This window comes from Diplotaxodon limnothrissa, linkage group LG15 (genome assembly GCF_057381915.1).
Source record: "Diplotaxodon limnothrissa isolate DT_005_m linkage group LG15, D_limnothrissa_male_GT1.1, whole genome shotgun sequence".
NCBI lineage: Eukaryota > Metazoa > Chordata > Actinopteri > Cichliformes > Cichlidae > Diplotaxodon > Diplotaxodon limnothrissa.
In genome coordinates this window covers 30,971,954-30,988,635 of record NC_140610.1, presented here as the reverse complement: position 1 = coordinate 30,988,635, position 16,682 = coordinate 30,971,954, and the positions used below count along the sequence as shown (strand labels likewise).

Sequence of the window (16,682 nt, the reverse complement as noted above, 5' to 3'; positions counted from 1 at the left end):
GGGCTGGCTGAGGGGGCCCTCCTGTGAGCCCACCACCCACAAGAGGAACCATAGTGCTTGTGTGGATTGTGCATTGGCTGGTGGTCAAGGGCGGGAGCAGTGGCGATCAGATCTCTGAAGCTACGTCCAGACATACACAGGTAATTTTGAAAACTGAGATTTTCTGTCTTCTTTAAAAAAAAATTTAAAATCCCATCCACACATGCAGTTTTTGTGTTTTTCTGGAAAGGCAGCTAATTTTGTTACTAGATGAAGTGCCTTCATCATTTCAAATGTTAGTAAGTAAAGACAGTATTTCGAATTTTGTTGTTCCACTGGAATTTATTCAATAAAGAAAGAAACTGAAATTTTACATTCGCCTTAGTGACTCATAATCATAAGTCATAGCGCTGTGAATGAAATATGGTTGTGGTAGACTGGCAATTTAGGAATGGACAAAATGCATACGGCATACATAAATTCAATTAAAAAAAAATTGAATTTAAAACCGACAACAACATTAGTGTTGAGATTTGGGTTGTGAGAGCCACTCTGACACCTCTGCCTTTCTAAATGGAGTGACAGTAACTGCGTGTGTATATGTAAGTGTATAAAAACTGCAGACAGTAAGATTAACAGCAACAGTATTTTGTCTATATCCGCCATTGTAGAAATTCATCTCATGTAAACAATAATGTGGCGCACACCTCTGATATTGCGTGACTAAATCTCTGTTTTCCTCGTCCACATGTAAACGCAAAAACTGAGTTTTTTCAGTGATCCAAAACGCAGTTTAAGTGTGGATGAAAGACCCAAACACATAGAAAAGCTGTGTTTTCATAAATATCCTTGTACGTGTGGATGTAGCCCAAGGCTGGCTATGGGAACATGACATGTCACCTCTCTGTTGAAGGAAAAGCCTGAAGTAGTGTGTGAGGTCAGAGGGATACTGGTTAAGTGTAGTCAGGCTTGTATCTTCCTGTCGTAAATTCTTCTATTTTTGGCTTGCAAGTTGTGATTCGTGGAACTGATGTAAACATGGCGACGTTACCATGATCCTATTGGCTCAAATGATTGAAAAGATCAATCATGCAAATTGGCCAATACAAAGTTACAGCCCCTCAGTTTAAAGGGAAAATGGACATTTCCAAAACTTGATAATGCACGAGAAAAAAAATGCCCAATGTACATGAGTTTGTTGATAATTCTTCAAGAAATATATAAGAAACATACATTTTTAGGCATGTAAATAAAGTTAAATAATTTCTGCTGTTCAGTACCTAAGAAATTTCAACTGACAGGTGGTGCCAAAATGGGCTGAATGGTGAAACACCTGGCTATCTATTCATTAAAAGTGCTATAACTTTTCACTGTTTCAGTTCGGAAGCACAAATTTCACATGTTCATATGTTGATTACTGGATTTCTGGACTTGTCTTCCGAAGCATATTTTCAAAGTGGTCATATGCAATCAAATCAAAAATAAATTAGGTGGGGAAATAATCTATGTTGTAAGTTTCAGCCTCAGTAACTTTGACACGGTGACAAATGCTATAATATTTACACCTTTGATGAAATCTCACAATTGTTAGCTTTATTTTGGTACCAAAATTGTTTATATAGAGCTTGTATTTGCAGAGAAATACTCTATTCAATTTGTGCATGTCATTTTCGTGCAGGGACATCAGAAAGATACCCTGGGTATGTTGAACTTGCTCTTTAGTGAACGGCTCATATCTGCATCTTGCTTCATTCTGCTCATTAATAAATTGTTCGATCACTTTTGAGCCTCTGAAAATGGGAAACTGTATGCTGCAAAAAAGGCTGTCATTCCTAAGTTTACACCTTTTGAATCAGAGCTGAAAGTATGCACATAAGTTACATCTTTATTGCTTGATTAGAAATAACTTGTGGTGGTGTATAAAAAAAATTGTAACTGTCACAAGCTTGACTTAGCTCTAAATACAATTGGGCCAAAGGAACATTATTCACTGTTGCAATACAGAAAGATTAAGATGTATTTTTGAAGACATGAGAAGATTATTTCAAAAGAAATTCTAGACCATAGCTATTTCAGCTTGTTGGTATGCAAAAAGAAGACAAATGTAATAAAAATCAGCTGCTCCACCCCCAGCCTCTGCTTCTGTCTCTTCCCCTCAATCTCTCCATGTTTTCTTTGAAATGAGGACAGAAACTGTAGGGTGTGGGGATGCTCCAGAGAGCTCCATAGAAAATGTATTTGCAGCTCTTGGTGTTGGCCAGCCAAAAATGCTTAAGCACTTTCTTTTATGGTGGGATGTCAAATGGATGTGTCATGCTTCATGAAAATAATTTGTCAGTTCTGTTTCTGTTACCAGCTGTGCATTCTCTGTGTGTGTGAGCTTGAGTTACCAAGCCATGTGTATTGGTTTATATTTGATATAACAAATATCCTTGTATATTTAGTAACATCTGTGCACGTACAGTATGCATTTGTTTGGACACAAGAGTGCATGCCTTTACTCTTCTTACTGTCTGTAATTTTACATAACTACATTTAAATGTGTGTCTGTGCATATATGTTATTGTGGCAAATCTATTTAGTCAAAAAATGGACATAAGATGTAGAAATATTAGTGTTTATCTGAGACTTAAAAAAAAGGAGGTGTACAACAGACAAAACATAATGGCTTCTCGAAAACCTTTTTTCTTTTTCTAGCTAACATTGAGTATCTTCCCTCTTCTGCCTCAAAGGATCCCGGGAAATGCAGTCCCCCAATGAAAACATACAGTAAACGCTCTTTCTTAGCAGAAGCCCAACTCTATAACCAACAGCTCAATAAACATATGGCTAGCAACAAATCACCCACAATAACCAAAATATGCTGTCATCAAATCAAATCAAATAAAGTTCAACAAAGTCACAACATATGTACTTATCCAGTAGTGAACCAGCAGAGTACATTTTGTTGTTCGCTGTAAGAAAGACAACTTCCTTACTAGTATCATATTGTAACTTGTACAGCACTTTAGGAGCACCTTTGCACTTTAGTGAAAGCATTTTAACTGGCACTTTATTTTACATCGCACATCGCATTGATTTGCACATTATTTATTAAATATTTATTGAGTATTTTAATAACTAGAAGGTAGCCTTTGTTCCAGGTCCTCATTAAGAAGTGTGGTGGTTGTCTGTGAGGAGGACAGAGTTGTTACTGGGAGCAAATAAAGTCTGTCAGGTCTACTATTAAGGAAAACAAAGTCTAGAGGTAAAGGTTGGCGCAAAGAAATTGCTGTTGAGATGTGATTACTCACCTGTCTTTTCTGTAGGGTCCAGGGTGTTTGGGCAAATGTTTCCCCAAGGGGCCAGACACCATTTAAAGGTTCCGGCAGAGGCCATGGGTTAAGGGAGTGTGGGGAATCTCTCTCCATGGGTTTCATAATAGTTGTGGTGTATGGTTAAAATAAAAATAAAAAAATCATATGAGAATGGTAAAATGTATGTATATATTTGTTTATTAAAAGGGTGTGTTGTAAAATGTTGGTGAAATGTCAGAATTTGGAAAACTCACCTGACAGTAAAAATAATGGTTTAGTCCTAAACATCTGAAAGTATTTAAGGCTGTCATTTGTCATTAGACAGGACAGTGTTTGTCAGTGCTCTTAGAAGGCTTGACATGCCAGTGATTGTCATGGCTATAGAGATACGTGGGCAAGTAAATGCCTCTTGCTCCCGCCATACTGTGTCTCCGTCGTTGTCAAGAGATTTTTGTTTTTATATAATTTGACCAGCTTCATGAAATGTGTTTTTCTGTTGTTTAAGCAATCTAAATGTCTTATATACCTTGTTTAAAGGCTGTAATCCCATAGATAATAAGCAGATTTACGGAAGTAGCAGTATGCTTCGTCAATATGCTAGCGGAGGAGATTATCCCCACTGCGAGAGTCACCACATTCCCAAACCAGAAACCGTGGATGGACAGATCGATCCGCACTGCAGTAAACGCCAGGACCGCCTCCTACAACGCGGGTCTCGCCACTGGCGATATGAGCGCCTACAAAGCAGCCTCATACGGCGTGCAGCGTGCGGTGAGAGATGCCAAATGCCGGTACCGGGAATGTGTGGAGTCCCACTTCCACCAGGGCGACACACGGAGTATGTGGCACGGACTACGCACCATTACGGACTACAAAGCCAGGGACACTGCGCTGATCAATGCTGACTCTGCATTCACCAACGAGCTGAATCAGTTCTACGCCCGTTTCGAGGTTAGCCAGGCGGCTAATGCTATCTACCGCCTGACTACCGAGGACAGTGACGTCATCAGCAAGAGACCGGTGACCAGCATCGTGGAGCATGATGTCCGAGCGGCACTGAGGAGAGTGAACACAAGGAAAGCGGCGGGGCCAGACGGCATCACCAGCCGTCTGCTGCGCTGCTGTGCTGACCAGCTAGCAGGTGTGTTCACTTACATCTTCAACGAGTCCCTGGCGAAGTCTGTGGTCCCCACATGCTTCAAAAGATCCACCATCATCCCTGTGCCCAAGAACAGCAAACCCTCATCCCTGAACGATTACCGGCCAGTTGCACTGACCTCGGTAGTAATGAAGGTGTTTGAGAGGCTGCTGAAGAACATCATCTCCTCCTCCATCCCAGACACCACAGATCCGCTGCAGTTCGCCTACAGATCCAACAGATCCACAGAGGATGCCATCGCCCACGTCCTACACACCACTCTCAGCCACATGGACAAGAAACAGGGTAACTATGTGCGAATGCTGTTTGTTGATTACAGTTCAGCGTTTAACACAATAGTGCCCTGCAGACTGTTCACAAAGCTGAGGGATCTGGGACTTAACAGCCGTTTGTGTGCATGTGTGTTGGACTTCCTCACTGGCAGAACTCAGGTGGTGAGGGTGGGCAGGTGCTTCTCCAACAGCATCACCATCAACACAGGAGCACCTCAGGGATGTGTCCTCTCGCCACTGCTCTACTCCCTCTACACTTCAGACTGTGTGGCCACCCATGGCTCCAACACCATTGTGAAGTTTGCTGACGACACAGTGGTGTTGGGTGCCATCTCCAACAACGATGAGATGGCCTACATGGATGAAGTGAAGAATCTGGCATCGTGGTGCCAGGACAACCACCTCCAGCTGAACGTCAGCAAGACCAAGTGGTGGACTTCAGAAGGGGTCAGCACAGAGACTACAAGCCCATTATCATCAATGGAGCTCCAGTGGAGAGGGTGCAGTCCTTCAAGTATCTTGGTGTCCACATCTCCTCAGACCTGACATGGGCTGCCCACATTCAGGTCCAGACCAAAAAGGCTAGGCAGCGCCTGTATCACCTACGACAACTGAGGAAGTTCAGGGTCTCTCCAGAGATCCTCAGGATTTTCTATACAGGCGCTGTGGAGAGCATCCTCACACAGAACATGACATCGTGGTTTGGGACCAGCTGTGTGAAGGACCAAAAAGCTCTCCAGAGAGTGATCCGTACAGCAGAACGCTGCTGCAGGATTGCTCTCCCCCCGCTTCAGGACACCTACACCAGGAGATGCCGGACTAGAGCAGCGCAGATACTGAAGGACCCGTCCCATCCTGGCAACAAACTGTTCCAACTTCTGCAATCTGGTAGAAGGTTCTGCATCATCCGGGCAAGGACAGAGAGACTCAAGAGGAGCTTCTATCCCCAAGCCATCCGGGCCCTAAACACACACACCCGCCCTCTCACATCATCTATAATTGACTGAGTCAGGACTCTTCCAGACACTAAACCACTGGCGTGCACAGATAGAGACGAGGTGGTGCTGAAGCACTTGCCCTTTTGCCCTCAGTCCAAAAAAGTGCCCTTTTGAAAGACGTGATTTTTTATTTTTTTAAAGCTGCGCGATTTAAAAAGGTGTGAAAATAATGGCTTGATTTGTGCCCCTTCTTCAAAGACACCCGAACCCTGTCGCTTTTTCACTGTCACCGTGTCACGTGAACACGCTTGCAGTTCATTTGTTGTGAGGTGTGTAGCAGCGGCATGACATAGGACTACTTGGAGTAGGCATAGTAGGCTAACTATAGCGACTGGGAGCCACGGCGGACAACACGGCAGCTCTTTCCCTTCCCAACCAGTCAGGTAACCCATGAATCGAGTGAAATTATTCTGTTTGCCCTCTAAGACCAACCTGCAATTGTTTTGTTGTGAAGTAGCCTGTCAGAAACTGCACATGACAAACTTTGCCAGCTTGCCCCCTCCATCCATCCATATGGATAAACAAAAAAACGACACATTTAAAATGTAACCTAAACCATTTAGGCAACCCCACTCTCCATCAATTCCAACCTTTTTGCATACACTATTGAAAATATCACGTTATGCTATAGGCTACATGCCGTTAGGCAGAGGGCTCTTTTGAGCCCATTTTTCGTTACAAATTTTAGGATGATCTCACGGAAATCTGTGAATAAATACAAAGTTTTCAAACTGAAGTCAGTGACGGGAAGACATCACACTTTTTAGAGATGGAACTGCAGAAAAACCTAAAACCTTGACATGATTATGAATAATAGAATTATGGACGTTTCTCCGTTTTTGTGGATTAGCCTTTCCATAACTAACGTCAACTACTGTCCTACTTTGGTAAGATTGAAATTAATGTTTTTGACTGTCTTTAGTAGGTGTCTCCTGTGAGAAAGTTAGAACACCGTCCAACTGTCTAAAGATGCAGTCTTTAGCCTAACTGGTTGTTACTGACTCAGCGATGCTCGCTGACATTTACGCACTGTGTTGTGACCTGATTGTGACAGAACAGTGACGTTGTTATTGGTAGTTTGAAGGGTACGGTGTTGGGGGTGGTGCATGTTAAAAGTTTTGAGAAGCACTGGTTAGACATGTTAATTTTTTTTGGTGTAACATATTGGCAACATTAACACATTAATTTGCTAAAGGAAAAATAGGCAGTTCCCAATTGCCTGTGAAAACGACCATTCTGCCCTGTTCTTGTAATGACCACAGTCAGTCTTATTCGTTCTCATACATTTTGGTCTATTTATTTACTAATTTCAGCAAGCATAATGCCTAGGAAAGAGAGGCTGAGAAAGGAGAAAGAAAGGGATCTACAACAGGCAGCCCAGGGAAGCAGTTCTCTGCTCTCCTGGATGAAAGCAAAGGAAAATGAAGATGAAAGGTCAGAGTCAAGGGCAGAGTCAGGTTCTATTTTAATGTTTTAATGTAACCTGCTCCTTGCAGTTAATTCTATTAAAAAATCTTAAAAGCTGTTCACACTTAGTTTTTAATGAACTTAATCAGCAGGCATTGAGCTAACTATTATTTTGTACCTACGAAAGTTATTTCTATGTTACAAGACTTGCAGTATGGGTTATTATTAAAACTATCTGTTTAAGCTTATTATTATGATAAATAATAATACTATTATTATTATTATTGCTCCATTGTAGTCAGTCACAGCAGGGAAGCAGCTCTATGCCATCTACCAGCATAGCAGAAGAGGGAGATATAGAAACAGATGAAGCCGCGACCAATGCAGCAACAGGTTCAGTTAGGCATACAGACACTGATGTAGTGCTCTCTGAAGACCACAATGAGGAAGAACCGATCGATCACATAATGTCAAAGTTAGCAGCTTTACAATACCCAACAGATCCAACACACATCCATACATTTAAAATAAAGCGCAATGACAGATACGTTTCAATGTGCTGCAATGTGGGCCCATGTCAGCCTGATATACCTTACCCCAAAACTGAGGGGAGATCATTCCAGAAACAGTGGTTTTCTGCTAATGTGTGGCTGGAATACTCACCCACTGCTAATTCAATGCATTGTTTTAGTTGTCGGCTTTTCCTCTCGGATGAAAAATATAAAAGCAGAACAGCCTGGACAACTGATGGCATCAGAAAGTGGAGTACTGCTCTTGAAAAAATCAAACAACACTCCAGCGCAGAGATGCACATGACAAGCATGGTTAGATGGATCAATTTCCAGAAAAAGGCCCTTCAGTCTGCATTTGATGTTTCAGACGTAAAAGGGGTGGAAGTTAGAGAGCGAGAGAGGCAGACAAACAAAGAAATCCTGACAAGATTAATTGACCTAACAGTGTATCTTGCACGTCAGGGACAAGCATTCCGAGGTCATGATGGGAGTGAGTCCAGTGATAACCGTGGCAATTTTCGTGAATTAGTCAATGTATTTTCCCGCTACGATAGTGTGCTGAAAATGCATTTGGAAAAAATTGCCACAGTTAAAGCCACCAAGACAAGGCCCCAGGTGTCACTGCTTTCCAACAGAAGTCAAAATGACATCATTGCAGCACTAGGAACTTACATCAGGAAGGAGATACAACGTGAAATAAAAGAGGCTGAAATGTATTCCATTCTACTTGATGAAACCTCTGATGTTTCACACAAAGAGCAAGTGTCATTTGTTGTGCGATATTTTCATCATATGCAAATAAAGGAGAGATACATCGAAGTGTGCAATGTTGATACAACTACAGGCCAGGAGCTGGAGAATACAGTGTTCTTGCTTCTGCAAAAGAATGGCCTAGAGATGAAGAACATGTATGGTCAAGGCTATGATGGAGCAGCCAACATGAGTGGCATGTATAAAGGTCTCCAAGCTAGAATCCGTGCACACAATGAGAAGGCCCTCTATGTGCACTGCAAAGCCCATTGCCTCAATTTGGTACTAGTGGAGGCATCAAAGTCCAGCAAGCATTTTGTGACATTTTTCAACTTGGTGGAGAAATTGTATGCCTTTTGCTCAGGCTCCCCAAAGCGTCATGCTGCCTTGGTCAAATTTCAGGAGTCTCTCTTTCCTGGACAACGTGTTATGGAGCTCCAGCAGCTGTCAGATACTCGATGGGCTTGCAGGGAAAAAGCACTGAAGGCACTTCAGAGAAATTTGAAAGCCATTTTGATGCTCCTTGATGACATCAGTGACAGTGACCCACCTAACCTGGCCCAAGGTGATGCTCAGATGTACAGAAATGCCATTAATTTTATGTTCATTCTCTGCATGGAAATCACCACACCAGTATTCGAAGTCACTGCTTTGGCATCAGATTCTCTGCAGGAAGAAGGGTTGGACCATTCCACTGCCTACAAGGTAATTGATGGTGTGCTTCACACATTGCAAACCATGAGGTCTGAGGAGAAATTTGGAGAGATATTTAGATGTGCATCAGAGAAGGCAGAGAGTTTCAACATTCCAGTACCTACCGTGGTGCCTGGTCAGGAGAGAAAGCGGAAAGTTCCAGTGCGTTTCCAACACAGCACCACAGTGTCTCAAGTAGGTGCTCAGTTTGAGTCAGTGGAGGCATATTTCAGGAGTGGTGTATATTTCACCTTTCTGGACATCATGACTGGGGAACTGAACAGGAGGTTCAAAGGGGACAATACTGGAAGCCCAACGGCCAGAATCATTCAGTCCCTCCAGCCCTTAACTGTGCATGCTAACTGGGTAGGCCCACCAAACCCAGAAGCCATTGAAGCTGTCCACATCCTCTGTGAATTCTATGGAGAAGATGAGGACCAGCTCAAAACAGAATTAAAGGTCTTCCACTCCAGCTTTAGTTCAAAAGACCTCAGAGAAATATTTCTGATACTGAGGGAAAACAATGGCCAGCTGATCTTTCCTGCCTTTGTCAAAATGATTCAGATCTATGCAACACTACCAGTGACAACTGCGACAGTTGAAAGATCCTTTTCAAAGCTAAAAATAATCAAAAATAAACTAAGAAGTTTGTGTGGAGAAGAAAGGTTGTCTGATCTCCTCTTGTTGGCCATTGAGAAAGATGTGGAGATCAATTACAACGAGGTCATCAACATCTACAAAGACATGGCACCAAGAAGGATGCTTCTTTAGAGCAGTACACTCCATTTAATGGACACTTGAGAATATGTATGTATATAGTTTAGAGTTGGATACAGATTTTATCTTTTTGTGGTGTGATTTTTGATTTTTAGAGAATGTTTTGAAATAAAAGTCAAATTGCATTTAACCTGTGCGATTTTTTTATTATAAAAAGAAAAGGTTTTCCACATATGCAAAAAGTGCCCTTTTTTCCCCCTGGAGCACTTGCCCCCCAAAATGTCTGTGCACACCACTGCACTAAACCAAGGCACAATGTACATTTCAATTCCTTTAATTTTAAATATGTTTATATTGTCTATCCTGTAAAATAGTCAGATGTCTATTCATATTAATGCACAGAATTCACCTGCTTTTGCTGCTACTACTGCACATTCACCCAATGTATATACTATATATATATATATATATATATATATATATATATATATATATATATATATATATATATATATATATATATAATGTTCTTCCTCTACACCCCCCCCCAATTGTTTTGCACATGTCGAGGAGCGTGTCAGGCTACATTTCACTGTGTGTTATACTTGTTGAACAGATGTACCGAAAACGATGAAGATCATGAAGACTTCTTTTCCTATTTGTAAGATGAAGATGAAGTGCAGCTAATGATGTAATAACTGAAAATGCGAAAGACAAGTAGTTACTTACTGATGACTAGTACATTTCATTCTCTGTTCAACAGCAGGGACTGTCAAGAGATTTTTGTTTTTATATAATTTGATCAGCTTCATGAAATGTGTTTTTCTGTTGTTTAAGCAATCTAAATGTCTATGTGACTTTTCACCTAATAACTTTTGATGAACTTATTCAGCTACTGAACCATTTCCTCTTTTTGAGAACAAATGTAGAAAGGGGAAATAACCCGTTGCTTTGGGTTTGTGCACAGTCAGTGACGTTGTTACTTTTACACACACACACACAGACATGTATAAAAATAAAAGTACGCAGGCAGCAGTGCGCAGTTGCAGGGTGCGTTTGCTGCTCCCCACGCGTGTAAAAACGACTGCAGTCTCTCTGTGTTTTCTAACTCAGGTGTCTTAGCTGAAGAATTACAGGGTGATTTAAAGAAATCCCCTGTCAGTCGTCCTCACTGAAAATGCAACTGTCAATGGCCGCCTTGTTACATTCACCTAAGCAGGAAAGGTAATAGCGACGTGAAACGTCGCCAGTGCAGTGTGGCGTTAATTGCATTATTGTTGCTATATTATACACTTTAGCTTTATGTGCAATGGAAGCACTGCTGAGTGTAACACATTACAGTAACCACATTATTTTTTCTGTGTTGCCACAATGTAATACAGTCCTAAATTCAGGACTCACATTACAGTTACAGTTATTTCACTACGTACATTGCAGTCTTTAAATTACCTGCACAGTAAGTGGATATAAATTTTTTTTCATTTTATCCATTACTGTTTTTTTTTGTCACTTTTGAGGGCTACAAACATCAAACATCCTCAAAATCATGAAATTCTCCAGCCTACATACTACTCTGGTAAAGGCAATATGGATCTCTTGGCTCCATGAGATTTTAGGCTACATCCTTATATAGAATAATAGCAAATACAGCAAATGTTAAGTTCCGGTCTTGTCAACCACTCATACACTTCGCTTGGATTAAGTAATCTCTTTTGCCAAGCCTGGCTTTGACCAATATTTTAGTTTAAAATCAGAGTTGGCAGTTGTTAAAATCTCTTTACATCCATCAGGTAGTTGTCAAATTGTTTATTGTTAGGTTTCCACCAACCCTTTAATTATAGAATTTACACCGTTCTGCCATACCCAACACAAAAACTACGAGGCCAAAATCCATGTAAAAGTTATGTAAAATGTAAATTCCTGAAACTTTCTTGTGGTGTATTTTTGTGTTTTTCTTTGGCTAGTGGATCTTTTTAACTCTCACTGATGAAGATAGATGGGAGATCACATGCTCTATTTTTCCTCTGCCATGTCCCCTCATGGTTGCATCCTTACTTCTTTTATTGTCCTAAAAACTAACATATGAAAGTCACTGTAAGATTACTAAGTTCACTGACAACTAGGTTATAGAGCATTTATTTATTTTTTCATTAGTGAGGACCCTGATAATGCCGACATCATAAAAAAATCCCAGACTGGTGTCAGTCATCCTTTTTAGACATCAGTGAAGAATCCACTGCTCCCACTTTCTGCACAAAAGCCCATCACTGCATGGATTTTTATTGTAATTTTTGTAATTTTAATATCTCCTCAGAAGACTTTCATTCCTTTGTTTGACTGAATCAGTTCTCACATTCACCTTTGTCAAATGCATCACTTCGCCTAAAAATAGGAAAAGATTAGTGTCTTGTTAAGGGCTGGGGAGAAAGTTCATCTCGGTCTGAACTACTGTAAGGTCTACCTTACAATATAAAATGCCTTGAGGCAACTGTTGTTGTGATTTTGCACTGTATAAATAAAATTGAATTGACAATGGCCCTAAGCTCACAGCCGACATAAAGAAGGACTGGCTTCAGGACCCCTCAGTAAATGTCCTGAATGACCCAGCCAGAGCCCAGACTTTAACCCAATTAATCTCTCTGGAGAGTTCTGAAAACTGACTGTGCACTGCTACTCCTCATCCAACCTGAGCTTGAGAGGTTCTGTCCAAAAATCCGATTGTCCCTCAGCCCTCACTGCCATTTTGCTGTTTATTTTTGTCATGTCTCCACTCTCCCTTTTCCCTGTGTGTGTGTGTGTGTGTGTGTGTGGGGTTCATGGGCATTATTGGGACCGGTCTGGTCTCCCGCCTTCTGGCTCACACACCTGGCGTTGATTGCACATCTTCTTCTGGTGACCTTGTCTGGGCTGCTTCATACAAAAGGAATAGTGAGTCAGCCTTTGCTGCACTGTTTCTAGAGAAACATTTAGTGCAGCCTGGCTCCTAACCTTTGTCTTTGTGTTTTCTTGCCTGCAAAATAGAGATTCTCACCTGCCTGTCTTTGTGCCCAGGGTTACTTGGAGATTTCCAGACACAGTGTTGTGAGCTGGCTCTAGTGTGGATTTGGGACAGATTTGGATTCTGTTTGGATTTCGAAGAAGTCCTCACAGAGACTGGACTGTACCACTGTTTTGATCTTTCTATACTGTTATTAAGAGTCTCTGTAAATAAATGAACTGCTGTTAACTTGGAGCTCTTCATTTGAGCTCTGCTTGCACATAGGCTCAGGTGTCAAGCTTGTAGCATCATACTCATAGAGAATTGCTGGCAAAGGTGCTTTAGCAAACTTTAGCAAAGGCTATGAATATCTACATACATGTTATAGCTTCTATAAATTTTCAAGAATTTCAAGCAAACTTTTCTCAGTTTGTTATTATGGGGTAGCATGTTATATCAATTTTGTATTATTAAAAAAAAGACTTGCTATATAATTTCACTTTCTTGTAAACTTTACTTGTTACATGTTTACTTGTAACTTGTAAATCCAAAAATTGGCCCAAGACAATGATCCACTGTTTATTAAACATGTACAGTGTGGATTAGTAGAGAGTTGAAAATGGCTTCCTGTTGTGAAACTGACATCAGGTCAACGTGTGCCCCTTTTTCTATTCTTTATCACAGCACCATTGTCTTAGGGAGGCAACAATTCTGGGGGCTAGTCCGGGATTAGCGCCATGGCGGTCAGGTGCTAATCAGCCAAGAATTGCGGGATCCATATCCCTCTGATGAACAGCATTAGTAACAATTGACATCAGGTATCCAGACATGGCCACTCTGCATGACCTACAGTGGGAGATCCTGAACCAGCTTCATCAGCTGACCAGAGTCGCTAACAGGGACCTGCTACAAAAACTTGCAGTTTTGTGTCAAGAAGAAGAGGTGGAAGATGTCCCGGTGAGGATGCGACTGAGGTGGAGCTCTTTGACTTTATCGTTGACTTTCTGCGAAGTAAACGACTGAAGAGCCTCGAAGATCAGGGCATGTTTTGCCTGCTTGCATTTCGTGACCTCATTGATGACCTGCAAACACCCCAGGTAACTGGTGAACTTGGTCAAGCATCTGATGAAGGGGATGCTGTTTCTGTATCAGAGACTGAACCAGCAGTAGTAGCATCAGTAATGAATAAGTCCCAACCAATGTTCCCTCTAAGCTGCGCGCGTGTGCAATTGCGCACTGCTGGCACGGTCTCTGCGCACAGAAAATCTGCGTTGCGCACAAAAAAAAAAAATCTAGCCTGAACTGAAATTAAAATTAATACTTTAACAATTCTGTTTTGCAGTGTTAGTCAGTAAGTGACTGGCTGCTCCCATATGGGATTAGAACGATGCCACCTTATCCCATAGCCCAGCCAATAATGCGATTCACATTCGTATATATGCAGCTAATCAACGTTGTTGACAGGAGTGGAGTGAAGCCACGTTAATGACAACGTGTACAACCATGTTTATATTTACTGGGGGGAGAAACGGTAAAAATGGCGTTTTATAAGGAAAACGCTCAAAAGCACTCTCCACCTGTGAGCAAAAACAACACCAAAAAACCCCCACCCTTTCCTATTGGTCAAAAAATGTACCATGTCGACCAATCAAAAAAATGATATGGCAACATGGCATTTAGTTGTTTAGGAAGGGGGAAGTTTTAGGAGTGATGGTGGTGTTTTGAGATGTGAGAGATTTTCAAAGTTTAGCGCAAATCTTGTGTAGTTAGTGTGTAGTGTAGCCAATAGTTTTGTTGTGTGTGTCAGAACAATGAGGCGACTACTGAATGTTACAGATGGTACAGGAGTGATACATCTCCTGTTGTCAGGCCTGTAGGTATCAGGTTGTTGTTCTCCTTTATCTCGTAGTGAACAGAAATAATGTTTTGGAGTGGCACAAATAATTTGTGTGGCATCAAATTTGATGCAGAACACCTGATTGCGCTGTAAATAGTTTGAAATGTTTATTTAAAAAACCGCCTTGGCTGAATTTTTAGGTAAACATCCCTGCCCTTATATACTGTATTTTGCAGACAGAGAGTTACAGGACTCTCTCCCAGACCACAGACTCATAATACAAGTCAGGACTTTATTAAAAAAAAGAAAAAAAAGAAATAAAGAAAGAAAAGAAAGTTGTGTTTTCAAAATTGGAGTTCAAGTTATTTTGTACTTCCAGTAGTTTTAACATACTACACAGGTCATGAACAAGATTTTTTTTTTTTAATTTTCATTGTAAGTGGGCTAAAGCAGTTAATTAAACATAGTCTAACATAAATGTAAATGCTGTAATTTGATTATTTTAATAAACCATCTAACTTGGATGGATTCGATGCTGGCGTGAGCACAGTGTACACCTATACTGTTGCTCACAGTGGTCCAAGCGACTGCTCAGGGAGTTTGTGTGTTCGCTCAGACACATGAAAAATTAGAGGGAACAATGGTCCCAAGATCAGTGATTGCTGATCCTGTAACTGGTTTAGTAAAGCTGACAGATGTTACCGCATTGTTACCACATAGAGAATTTAAGATACATGGTGGTCAAATCTCAGCCTCAGCCTCTGTTTTGAGTTTTAACTGTCTATGTAAACATGTTGATGAAGGTCTGGGTGAAGAGTTCTCAGAAGCTGAGGTCTTAAGAACGGTGCTCAAGATAATTAAGCCTGGTACCTTTAAGGACATGCTCATGACCAAAGACACATTGACCCTGGCTGAGTTAAAAAGCTTCCTTAAAGCACACTTTAGGGATAAGAGCAGTACTGAACTGTTCCAGGAACTAAGTAACACAAAGCAACATGACAAAGAAAGCCCACAACAGTTTATGTATTGACTAATGGGGGTCAAGCAGTGTATAATGTTTGCTTCTAAACAAGACACAGACTTTCAATATGACAGCAAACTCGTGCAGGGAGTGTTTCTTCATTCACTTTACCAGGGGATGAATGAAAAATGCTCATACATTAGACGAGATCTTCAACCACATATTTCAGACATGAATGTGACTGACGACTTTATACTCGAGGTGATCACAGCTGGACAGTGACAAACAGAATGCCATTCAGGTGCATGCAGAGGTGCAGGCCAATCGCAATGCTATACAAGAGTATAGTGTCATCTTTGGCCAAAAGTTTGGAGAAAGCCCTCACACCGTTAGTGAATGTGGCAACAGAAAACACTTACAACCCTTTGCCACATGTAAAACAGTCAGCCTCACAACCGCAGACCTCGTGTAACCACACCAGCCCAGGACCTCCACATCCAGCAGGTTCACCTCCAAGATCGTCTGAGACCAGCCACCCAGACAGCTGCTGGAACAATTGGTTTGCACAACCAAACAATTTCTGCACAAACTGTCAGAAACCGTCTCAGGGACGCTCAACTGCATGCCCGTCGTCCTCATCGGGGTCTTGACCTGACTCCAGCTCGTCGCCGTAACAGACTTGTGTGGGCAAATGCTCACATTCGATGGTGTCTGGCACGTTGGAGAGGTGTGCGCTTCACGGATGAATCATGGTTCACATTGTTCAGGGCAGATGGCAGCTGAGAATGTCCCAGTTCTTGCATGGCCAGCATACTCACCGGACATGTCACCCATTGAGCATGTTCGGGATGTGCTTGACCGGCGTATACGACAGCGTGTACCAGTTCCCACGAATATCCAACAACCTCGCACAGCCATTGAAGTGGAGTGGACCAACATTCCACAGGCCACAACTGACAATCTGATAGACTCCATGCGACGATGTGTTGCACTGCATGAGGCAAATGGTGGTCACACCAGATACTGACCGGTTCTGGGTCCCCAGACCCCCAATAGTGCACAAAACTGCACATTCCAGGGTGGCCTTTTGTTGTGGGCAGTCTGAGGTACACCTGTGCACTACT

General features: G+C 41.7%; 1 protein-coding gene across 1 annotated transcript; it reads left to right on the top strand.

Annotated features, from left to right (window-relative positions):
- The first annotated feature begins 7,422 nt into the window (after positions 1 to 7,422).
- Positions 7,423 to 9,837, top strand: LOC146617744 (uncharacterized). Its single transcript, XM_085372996.1, has 3 exons — positions 7,423 to 7,858; positions 9,188 to 9,202; positions 9,452 to 9,837. The coding sequence occupies exons 1-3, from the start codon at positions 7,435 to 7,437 to the stop codon at positions 9,835 to 9,837; spliced, it is 825 nt and encodes a 274-aa protein (XP_085229122.1). The 5' UTR covers positions 7,423 to 7,434.
- The last annotated feature ends 6,845 nt before the right edge of the window (positions 9,838 to 16,682 follow it).

Bases quoted from the DNA above. Each gene is read 5' to 3' on its own strand.
- LOC146617744 (XM_085372996.1), top strand. From the start codon at position 7,435: ATGCCATCTACCAGCATAGCAGAAGAGGGAGATATAGAAACAGATGAA.